At 49.7% G+C, this 12,213-nt stretch overlaps 1 protein-coding gene across 1 annotated transcript in view; it reads right to left on the minus strand.

Annotated features, from left to right (window-relative positions):
- Positions 1-12,213, minus strand: part of PLXNA4 (plexin A4) — a 437,585-nt gene that overhangs the window by 361,169 nt on the left and 64,203 nt on the right. The window contains exon 2 of the mRNA XM_049641872.1: positions 6,019-7,283. Coding sequence (XP_049497829.1) covers positions 6,019-7,203 — 1,185 coding nt within the window. The 5' untranslated portion in view covers positions 7,204-7,283. The remainder of the gene's footprint in view (positions 1-6,018; positions 7,284-12,213) is intronic.

The following is a 12,213-nucleotide window of genomic DNA, read 5'->3' on the forward strand; positions in this document are numbered from 1 at the left end:
GTGTGTGTGTGTGTGTGTGTGTGTGTGTGAGATAGAGTGGAGCTGAGGAAGGAGGCATGGGGCAGGCAAGAGGAGGAGTTCCTGGTCTGAGCAGGGACTATGTCTGAGCAGCAAGAGAAAGCTGCCTAGCACCATGAACAACAGGATACACCCCATCCAGCCAGAGCGGCACTTCCTGCTGACTGGGAAAAGAAAACACCCTAAGCAGACTAGCAGAAACCAGCACCCGGAGCCTGGGACGGCCTCCTGACCATGCCGGATGCTCACTCGCATGGACTTTCAGGATCCCAGGCGCCAGACGAACCTGAGTAACCATCCAGGCTGGGATGGGAGGCCAGCCCATGTCCAGGGCCGGGGGGTGACCCTGTCTCCTCCCAGGGCTGCCGTGCCTGCAAAACCAATGCATACACAAGTCAAAGCAAGGGCACCTGTGAACGGGGTTCTCCTTCACTATTCCTCACTATCAGACATGAAGCGAAGTTTGGGGTTAAAAATCAAAAGCTCAGTCCCTGTGCCTCTGTGAATGTTGTGGGATGGAGCAGGACTGGCGGGTAAACCCCGAGTCATAGAGAGGTGTGGTTTAGCAATGGTTCTCAAACAGGGACTTGTGGAAATGTGAGAGGCTTTTCTAGTTCTTGCAGGGAATGAGGGTCCCATTGGCACTCAGTGTTCTAGAGCCTGAGATCCCAGGATCATAAGTGCCCTGCAATGCCCAGACAGTGCCTGCACCATATTGCCCCACGCTGGATGCCACTGGCACACCACTGAGCACGAGTGGGGAAAGCACTGGGCTGAGAATTAGGATGTAGGTTCTAGTCCACCAATCCTAAGACCTTGAGGGATCTACTTGACTTTTCTGTTCCTCCAGCTCCTCAACTGGAGGGGATGCCTGCCTTTTCTATTATCCTACTGCACTGTTGGGAGAAGAAAAGGAGGTGATGAACCCCTCTGTAAACTGTCAGGCACAAGATGAACTCCTGAGGCAGCCCAGAGGCCACCACTCTCTGTTCCCACTACTGAGACGTGACCGGTGGGAGGCAATGATTCTGGATAATAGTTTCTGCCCTGAGCACCTACATTTTTGTATTGGAAGGTCACTTGAAGTTCAAGTTTTAAGGGGAAGATTAAAAAGCTGATTTTTGCCCCATATGGCCTTATCAGTACTAAAGCTGACACTGCCTGACTCCTATGTCCACTTCTCAATTGGCTCCAAACTCAGGGAAGACTTAGTGGCATGAGTAATGACCTGTCCCATGACCACAGCCATTGTTCCCATCACACAGGCCATAATCACCTACTGGGGCGCAGCTCCCTCCTGGGATCCTGGGCCCCTGGAGACCGATGTCGTTTCATGATTGGCACCCACCAGGAGGGAGCACGTAGCCAAGGGCCTGACAAATGTTTCATCGATTCATTAATTAATTCGAAGGTGGAAGGGCTAGTGTTCCATGAGGTTACGCTAGAAGGCTGAAGAAAGGTTGAGGAGGCATAGATAGCTTGCTTGGGGGATCTGGGAGGCCAGGCCACTCGGCCCATGTGAACACAAGAGCTTTGGCCCACAACAGCACACTCCCCAGCCTCGTTGCCCCACTCTGGGTCAGGAGTGTCAGGGCTCCCAGGAAAGGGCTGGGAACTGTCACCTTGGCCTGCTTAGGGCCATGGCACATGACAGAAGCCAGAGACAATGGGCTTCTCATGCCAGTCATCTTGTGCTCTGTAGACAGAGGGGTTGGGGAGCCTGGGTGACATGACAGCCTCCAAAAGGGAGAGACAGAGACCATCCCGTGCTGAGTAGCAGAAACAGAGATTACATCATTAGCATTAACCCTCCTGAACGCTCAGAAGCAAAGGGACTCAGGTCGGTCTTCAGTCTGCTGAGTCCCAAGATAGAATGGGACCCCCAGCTGATGCCTCTAGGACCCTCCTTCTGCCGTGCCCTCCTGAGACCTGTAAAGCAATTTTCAGACAACAGACCATTTGTTCTTGGATACCTCTTTCCATTCAGGCTGGGAAAGCCAGGACACAGGAAAAGAATGGCCTCGAAGGCAAAGGGGGAAGCTGCTTCCATCTCCCACAAGCACCAGAAAACACCTGGGCTGCTTCGCCAGCCTCTACACCCAACACCCACTCAGAGATTCGTGTTTGCGACATGCATTTACATCCCCGTGAGGAGGCCACTCCGAGCCTGCCAGCCCTTATCTCTGATGTGGACTCCGCCACCCTTCCCTGATTCACCTGGAATAAAATCAAAACAATGCGGAGCTCTCTGGGGACCTGCAGACTGAGAACCCTCCTCACATACAACCCTTCCCCCTCTGCTCACCAGGCTGTGGCCCACCACGAATGCCCCGTGGAATGGCAGGCTGAGTCACACAGATGTCTTCTTCCCACTCTACCTGGTCTTCCCTGCACACGGGCAAAATACCAGCTGGGACATAATAAGGGGGCCAGAGGCCCCAGGGCTTATATTGTTTCCTGCTCTGAGTTCAGGGGGCCTGAGTTCAGGGGAAGGAATGTGGATCCCAAGAAATGGGAAGGGCCAGAAAACCCTGAAGAATACCATGGGATGAGTGGTCTACCTTAGGGAATTAGGAAAACAGGAACACAATAAAAATGAGTCACTGGTCAAGAGGTACAAACTTCCAGCTATAAAATAAATAAGTCCTGGGGATGTAATGTACTGCATGATTGACTATAGTTGATATGCTGCATTGTATATTTGAAAGTGGCTGAGAGAATAGATCTTAAAAGGTGTCACCACAAGAAAAAAAAAACATGTGACTGTGTGTAGATAACTGGACGTCGTGTGGCAATCACTTTGTAATACATACAAATACTCAATTGTCATGTTGTACATCTGAAACCAACATGATGTTGTATGTCAATTATGTCTCAATTGAAAAAAATGAACCACTAATCATACCTTTTCAAGCTCTATGGATTGTAATTACGATGAAGCTAAGGGAATCCCTTAGCCTACAAACCACAAGTCTTAAAAGTCAATCTCTTGGGCCTTCGCTTCCCTCCACTGTGGTCTTACAAAGGGCAGGCTGCAGGACAGAGGCCATCTGAGATTCCATCCCACCTCACAGGCCTCAAGGGAATCTTGGACTCACAGGCAAAAGAGAACTCTAGATGCATCCAGTCCATCATTGCCTCAAGGCAGGAAAGGGAGAGAGGAAAGGAACCCAACAGCCACATGAACGGGTGGAGGAGAGGCTGGGTTTGCAAGTGGTGTGCCCACGACCACTCCTCCCTGGGGAGGCCCAGGAGCCTGGCCTGGCTGATGGCACGGGGCACATGTGTGGTCTGAGCTGGGGCCAAATGAATTGTAGCCGAGCACCTGAGGACTGGAGCAAAGTAATCCGAGCGTCGGCCGAATCAAAGGAAACTGATACTTGACATTACAAGCTGGTGTGGCCTTTTATACTGGCTGGGGAGACAGCCCAGCCTGGTGTGGAGTTTCTGGCCTCCTCCTTTCTGCTCTCAGCCCTGAACTTGCCTCGAACTTGAAAGGGCTAATTAAAGCCCAAAGAAAAATCAAAAGCTTGTTATCTGGCTCCATGACTCCCAGCCCTGGCATTAGCCTGTCTTGCAAAGCTGTCGTCCCTCTGTTCTCTCCAAGGCCACCATGCGGTCTCAGGACCCGCAGCTCTGCAGACTTCCATGATGAACTTTGCTTTTTGTATTGTGGCAGGGAGCAAGGGCGGGGCAAACACCTGCCCATCGGCAGCCAGGCTGATCCCTGCAGCTGAGTCTACTCCCAAAAGCATCACCCGAAAAGACAGAATCTGAGCCAGTTTTCTACAGAAAAGCATCTATGGAAAAAATAGCCAACCCATCTGATCTCAAAAGAACTAGCTGTTTGGTAAGCACACCGCATAGACTTGCACTTTCAAACATAGGGTGTGCATACTTGTGTGCATGCTCGTGGGGGTATTTATTGTACGTGTGCACACATGCATGTGTAGGTGTGCATGTGTGTGCATACATGTGTGCAAGTGTGATTTTCCTCAAGAGGCAAAGGAAATTTTCCTCGAGTGCTATGTCTGCCACTCCTTCCCAAACTATGTGACTTTGGGCAATTCATTCACCTTGTTGGGCCTCGGAATGAAGGTACAGATCAGAGGGTCTCTAAGGGCCTTCCTTCTCCACGCCGGCTCCCTACTGCGTCTTCCCAGGGAGCTGTGCTTGAGGCTGTAATATATGTACATACAGTACAGCACCTGGCCTTTATAGCCTGCATTTGGGAGAAGTCCATGGCCCCCAGGTCATAAACCTGTCTTGTTTCATTGACTCTATTGAGTGAATCCGCCATTGCCCTAAACCAAAGGCTCCCAAAGATATGCCACCCACTAAGGCTCAGCAGGTACAGTGGAGTCCCCTCCACTCTCTGGCCTGGCTAAGATTGTCAACTTGTTGCTTCCTTCTCTGGCCTCTCTCATTTCCTTTGTGACACTAGGCTTCTCAGGTTATCTGAAATAAATGGCATCTTTTAGTTTCAGCCCAACTACCTAGAAAACTCACCAGTGGAAAACAGCATGAGCCTAAATGTTAGGGCACCAAAGGCAAACCTTGCCAAGTCCCTTCCTTCTTCTCCATCTCCCCAACCCCTACCTCAAAGTCCCAGAGCCCACAAGAACAGCCCCTCCCCCCACAAGCTGCCTGGGTGCCAGCACCCTCTGAGATGGGTTTGGCAAGTAGCCATATTTCATGAAGGGAAACTTAGACTTTTTAAATCAATCAAAATACATTTCACTAATGTGGAATCCCACCAATGTTGGGCTAGCAGTCAAGAATCACATCCGTGCAAACATGTTCCACCTGTGTGTGAATTCTCCTTTCTTCTCTCTAGGATAGACTTTTCTCAAACTAGGTTTTTAAGTGAATGAAAAAAAAAAAAGGAGGAAGGAGAGGGACACAGGGCATAGAAGATGCTCATAAATCAGACTTCTAAGTCACTGGAACAATGAGAAAAAACCGGACCATTTTAAAGATGAACAGATGTGAAGCCACAGCAAGCTGGATCACGGGTGAGTTAGGTTGGGAGAGGCAGGAGGGTGGGTCACCTGTTGCATGAGTCCCTGGGAAGGTCTTCTAAACCAGCCCTTCATTCTCCCCTTTTTCTGGTTTCCTTCAGCACTTCTGTCACTCAGTAGGGTTCCGAGGCTGCTTGCCATATCTCTTCCACGGAACAGTGCACACAGAAGATGCTTAATACATGCAGTTTTTTTAAGTTTATTTATTTTGAGAGAGAGAGTGAGCAAGGGAAGGGCAGAGAGAGAGAGAATCCCAAACAGGCTCTGCACTGTCAGCATGGAGCCTGACATGGGGCTCGATCTCACAAACCATGAGATCATGGCCTGAGCCAAAACCAAGAGTCAGAGACTTAATCGACTGAGCCATCCAGGTGCCCCATAAATGCAGTTTTCTCAGCAAGCTCTGTTTTCACCTCTGTGTTCCCTGGACTCCCACCATACCACTGCTCTCATTTAGCCATTTTCTAAGGATCCTCGAGGGACAAAAACGTGATGCTCCTGAAGCCCTAGATCTATCCCAAGTATAGAATGACTGGCTCCATTACTCCCAGTAATGGTTTTATTCTAAGTTCCCAGGAAAGTGATTTTTGGCATGGTCAGTAAGAAAGATGGATATGTGTCTTATACCACAGGACATGATAATCTTGTCTTAACAATGCCTGGTGTATGTGACATCTGTATGACACAATCCCCACCTATTTCTAGCATGCCCTCCTAGAGCCATGCCATGAGCTAATACAGAATAGAGAAAAGCATCAAATAGGAAATCTACCTTGCAGCTCTAGCTCCAGCTCTCATAAGCTCAGCGCCATAGCCATAGCATGTTGGAGCTGGTGCTGATCTGAGTCCAGTGAGACCCAGAGATGTATTTGTCCCATTGGCAAAATGGGATGGGTGATTCACATCCCATGGAAACCACAGGCTAGTGTCCCCCTGCCACGCCACGCCATCCCAGCCCGCAGGCTCTCCCCTGACTCACCGCACTGCTGCAGGGAATGTCCTTCACCTTAAGCCAGGCCAGGTCCAGCGTGCCCTCGCCCCGGTAGCAGGACTGCAGTCGCTCCTTAATGCGATCGTTGATCTGCTTCAAGATGAAGATGCACAGGGCCGACTCATCCAGGGATTTCATTTTCCGTTTCTGGCCCTTGGAGAAGACAGTGAACAGGAGGTCGTCCTCCGGACGGACTCCGAGGGTCCGGGCGAGCACAGCCCCGGCTCTGGACAGGTAGGCGGCCTGCAGCAAGCGGTACTCCACCCCGCCGCGCTCACAGCCAATGGGCACCTCCACGTAGGAGTTGAAGGCGGTGTCCTCCTTGCAAAGCCTCACAAGCTTGGATGTATAGACCTGCTCCTTTGTGGTGGAGCCTGGTGGAGACACCATCTCAGGCTGAAGCGTCAAAAAGTAGACAAAATTGCCACTGCTGAAGCCATAGACATAGTAGATATCAAAGTCAGGGATGACAGTGAAGGTGTCTGAAGGGATCTTAATCATCGAGGCCACAAACTCATCGTGGAAGACGTAAGCGAACATGCCGTCCGCCTCTGAGTTCTTGGTCAGCTTCCGGCTGGAGATGGTAGGGAAGTACTCTGGCTTCCCATCCACTGCTGTGGCGATGAAGAGCTTGTCATCTAGGTTGCTGTAGGAGACGATCACTCCAAAGACAGAGCCGCTCTCATTGACTCCAGACAGGTAGTGTTCCTTTTTGTGAAAAGGCTCCCCCAGCTTGAAGAGGTCCTCCAGCCTGAGAAGCTTGCAGATGCCTTGATACAGGCTCCCACAGGCAATCAGCCTATTCTCCTTGTAGTCTATCAGGAGCATCTTGTTGACATTGTTGGTGGTGGTCAGGGGCTCATTGCACGTCTGGACGATGCGGGGTGGGTAACACTTGGGGTTGTCCTCATCCGGCCCTGTCTGGTGGGTCACCAAGACCTTCAGGTCACTGGAGAGCTTGTAGATCCGGTTGACGGCCCCCAAATAAATGTGCCCTGTCCTCTCGTCCACCACCAAGTGATTAAAACCCTCAGCTGGCTCCCCGCGGAACGTAACAAAAGACCGCTTCTGGGACACTGGGGGTGGCTGCCGGGGGAGCAGAGTGGAGGAGCCCATCCCCACCATCAGGAGATGGGAGAGCAGGCAAGTCCAATTCCACGGCATGGCTTTCATTTCAGAAACGGGTCCTCGCGGCACGGTAGCACTTGGCACAGGGGCCTCCTCGGAGGGCCAGGACTCAGGAGTGGAGGCTCCTGTGGGGGAAAGGAAGGATGTGATACTGGGTAATAATGGTACAGGGCTTGTGTGGCTGGCCCCTCGAAGCCCTCTGCACATGCTGAGACCAAGAACTGCACTGGAAAAGCTGGAGGCTATGGGACTCGGCCCCCATGCATGTGTGGGTCACCCAGGTCTGGGTGACAGCAGGGCCGGGAGGGCAACTTCAACAATAACAACAATGCTAATAATAATGATAATAGCGATGATGATGACGATGAAGCACGGCCATTGGCTATCTAGCGCCTGGCTTCATAGCAGTCACTGTCCAGCACCTTCCAGAGACTATCTCATTTCATCTTACAAACCCTTCAGAGTTGGGTATCTTCTACCTTCCCCTCCAGATCCATTCCCCACCCTTCTCTGTGCCTCGGAGGCTAGCCTGTATGGACGCTATATCTGTGGGCTGCCTGCCCTCAGGCCTGGTTAGGTACAGCCAGATGGGAGCATCAGCAGAAGGCTGGCAGGAGGGGGAGGGGACAGGCGATGGGGCTGGGCCTCCATGCTCACCCACAGGTCTCAGTGGCTCCAGGCGTGCCTCTCCACACTGCCTCTCTGTCTCCAGGTGCTGTGAACCACCTCCTGCCTGACCCCACTTGGTCCTAGAGGAGGTAACGGGCCTCACTCTTCCTACCCCCAAATACTGCTCTGCTCTTAGGGAGCCATACCTTTGTGAAGAGCTCCCATATTGACCTTTGCACAAACAACTGAATTTGCACGCACTATCTCCTACTGGGACCCTGATTCGTAGTCCCCTTGAAGTAAGTAGTACCTTTATCCCCATGTTGCAGCTTAGGGAAGTTATAAAACTTGCATAGCTATAAGCAGAAGTGGATTCAAACCTGGGTGTGCAAGTCTACAGCGGGTTCTCATTTTTAATTTTTTAAAGTTTATTTATTTTGAGAGAGACAGAGACAGCATGAGCGGGGGAGGGGCAGAGAGAGAGGGAGAGAGAATCAAGCAGACTCGGCACTGTCAGCACAGAGCCTGACACGGAGCTCAAACTCACAAAATCGTGAGATCGTGAGCTGAGCTGAAGTCAGACGCTTAACCAACTGAGCCACCCAGGCACCCCCAGTGGATTCTCATTCTTAACTGCTAATCCGTCTCAGTTTACCCCAACCTGGAACAGATGGGGAGGTGCACCAGCTACTGTTTATATGCAGCAGAATAGTCCAAACAACCCTTTATTGGGGTCCATTGGTCACAGCCCCAGTCTTCTAGGTCTACACCTATGCCGCGGACACTTCTCCTTCGCACCTCCCCACTGCCAGATAGTGCATGAGGCCAAAACTTTAAAACCACATCCTGGATCCCTTTGCACCACGACAGCAACCAGGTCCTCCGGGTACACTGCCCGGCTCTGAGCCCTGATGTCATTTTAATGAGGCAGATCTTGGCTGCCTCCCATATTGGGGCCTCCTCTGAGAGGTTTTCATTAAAAGGAGAGAACAAATGGTTTAAGAAGTGGCCCAATAAATAAATAAATAACTCCCCATGGAACAAAATAGCTCTTGGTCCTAATGGTCTTATTCATTTCTATTCAAGAGGACGGCTTCATATTTCTTCCAGTTTGAGAGAAAGCAGGGCAGGAATGGCCTGCATCTTACTTGGGGGCATCTCAGCTTTGTGGAATTTCTCTCACCCAAATCCTCAATAATGGAGCAGTGGGAAGAGGTAGACCAGGAAGCAAGAGAACACCCCACAGGGAGAGTGCGAGGTTACACAAAGACCAAGAGAAGAAAGAAGAAAGCAAAGACATGACGTCGTCAGCTAAGATCCCAACCAAAGCCACACGTCTTCTCGAGTGAACATCAGAGAGGAGAATGGTTTGCACACCCACAGCCCAGAACAGTCCTGTGAGTCCAGTACCTTCATTCACACCCCCACGTGGGAAATGTCTGCTCAGGGCACACACAGAATTTGCAAAACAGACAGAAAAGCCCCAGGACATCACCCAGGAACACCTCCCCACCTGCTCTGTAGGAGGAAGCTTAGCCCCTGGGACCCACAGGGCATAACCTGGCAGATAACATCCATCAGGCGGGCACCACTATTCACCTCTAAAAAGTGATAATGACAGAAAGTGCCTGGCACAGGGCCTTTGGCCTGGCACACGGTATTTTACTTATTAAATGATAGTTGTTCTTGTCGACAAGACGAAATGAGATGAAAAGGGTTAGGATTATGATAACGAGATAGTACGTGATGGCACCATCTCAGTTAGAGTGATGAGGACTCAGGATGGTTCATCTTGAACTGCCTGTGCAAATCCAAACATCAGAGAAGAATCTAGAAGCTTTTCATTTGAAAGAGATAATCCAGTTTAATGATTTCCGATCCCCGATTTTAAAGACAAGGAAGCTGCGATCCAGAGAGGTGAGGTGATTTGTAGAGGGTCACGTAGTGAGTTGAAGGTGGGGATGGCATTGAGCTCAGGTCTCCAGACTCCCAGCCCAGTGCTCTTTCTACCACCTGCAGCCTGTCTTCCAGCTTTGTCTGAACCCACCTCAGCACCTGCTCCCTGGCCTTTGTCTTGGGTGCCATATGCCCGGCTAACACAGCTCTCAGAACATTACTGGCAACAATGAAATTCCAGCAAGGCTGGTAATCCTCACTCCAGACAGGCAGGTGCCAGTCAGGACTCAGCCACCAACTCTCTGGAGGGAACTTTCAGCAGTTCCCATATTGGAACCTGCCAGGAACCAGGGAAGTGTGCCTGCCACACCCCCTGCCTTACTGTACACACTCATGGGCCCACACGCCAATCAACAGTTCTCTAGTTTGCGAGAAGCGAGGCAAGGAAGCCTGTAATTATGAATTTACTGAGCAGAAAGGTGCCAGGGCTCTCTCTCCATCTTCTATTAGACACTGAAATGAGACACAGTTATGCATCTCAAACACTTATCACCCTCATCTAGGGATAGTGAAATTACTGTGCCTGGAGAGAGGGGAACCCACAGAAAACAATAACATATGATGGGAATAACCAGCCTCCCTTTTTACACACCACGAAAGGACTGATTAGAAAACAAGTAACAGGGAAGTGGAAGAGAGAAGGAACAAGCAAGGGTGCGGGCTCTGGCTTGCCTCACTGGAGACCCTGCTGGGCACCACCACTGCAGGGGTCACCCAAACACAGGGCACCCCCCAAGCTCCAGACCCACAAGTGGGCAGAGCTGTCAGTCCCCTGCTCCCTAGGACTGCCTGAGGCTGCTCTGTCTCCAGGGTGGCTCCATTCCAGGACATCTGTTCTCATAAGTGGTGACCCAACCTAGGAACCCCTGCCCCCAGTGGCACGTCCTACCCACATCATTTCTCTCTCGGTCATCAATTAGCTGCTTTTCAAAGTATTGGAGGGAGCATTCATCCCAACTCTGATTCTTAAAGGCAAGTGATGTGACTGGGTCACCCCAAGATCACCCCAAAGACCTCACTGAACCAGCAGAATGGGTAATGAGTGGAAAGCTGGGGAACAAAAAGGCTCTGGATCAAACCCAAACACACTGCACATTTCCCTTCTTTGAAATCAGATTTTAATTCTGAATGATCTCAGGGGAGATGGGACTCATTTTTAGAAGCTGATCATCATTTTGATTAAAGAAATTGGGGCTGTCTTTGTTTTATGTGGCAAGTGTTGAAGGGCTCAAACTAATTTTCACGAAATAGCACCCTCCTCTCAGATTCCTGAGTAGAAGAGAGGAAAGTTATTACAGACTAGTTTAAAATAGCAATTACTTCACGAAATTACTTTAGAGTTTACAAAATGCTTTCATATACATTACCTTGTTCTGGATTTATTGTTCACTGTTAGGTAGAAGAGGTATTTGTAAGTCTGCCTCCTTTATAAATAAGGAAACTGAGGCATGACCAGATACAAGTCAGGTCTGGGCTGAGGCAACACAAAGTCATGCTGGGGTTTGGAAAGCTCTTCAGTTGTCCACAGGACCTTTGCAATGGGATAACAGAACATTCTGAAGACATATTCTAGGATGATGTTTCAAAAGACCATCTCTACAACATACCGTGAACCCAGAAACCAATTGAGTGAGTCACACGAGCTTTTTTATGAAATAAAGTAGAAGAGAAAAATAAGACTATGCCACTTTTAGGAAGGGTAACCACTATTTAGTGAGACTCTTGTTTCAGCCATACATATGTATGCATTGAATGTGATATGAATGTATTTCTTCCTGTTAGTCACTGAGATGGTTAATTTTATAGGTCAACTTGGCTGGGCTACGGTACCCAGGTACACAGGAAAACATTATTCTGGATGTCTCTGTGAGGATGTTTTCAGATGAAATTAATATTTAAAAAAATTTTAATGTTTATTTATTTTTGAGAGACAGACAGAGAGCAAACGGGGGAGGGGCAGAGAGAGGGAGACACAGAATCCAAAGCAGACTCCAGGCTCCAGCTGTCATCACAGAGCCCAATTCCAGGCTTGAAACTCACGAACTGTGAGATCATGACCTGAGCTAAAGCCAGATGCCTAACCGACTGAGCCACCCAGGCGTCCCTGTTGATGAAATTAATATTTAAATCAGTGGACTTGTGTGATACACACTCCCCCCTATAAAGTGGGCATCTATTTAGTTGAAGACTGGCCTCTCTGAGCAAGAGGGAATTCTGCCAGCAGATAGCGTTTGGCTTTCTGCTGAGTCTCTAGTCTGTGGGCTTATGTGGCTCTCCTCTGTGTCTCCAGTTTGCAGGCCTACCTCTGTAGATTTTAGACTTGGAGACTCTAAAATTGTAGGATTCCTTAAAATCTCTCTCTCTCTCTACACACACACACACACACACACACACGCACACAGATTCTGTTTCTTTGAAGAACCCTGACTAATGCAGTCATGATCAAAAAGAGTTTTAAAAGACACCATTAGAGATAGTGGATATCTGTTA

Source organism: Panthera uncia, chromosome A2 (genome assembly GCF_023721935.1).
Source record: "Panthera uncia isolate 11264 chromosome A2, Puncia_PCG_1.0, whole genome shotgun sequence".
NCBI lineage: Eukaryota > Metazoa > Chordata > Mammalia > Carnivora > Felidae > Panthera > Panthera uncia.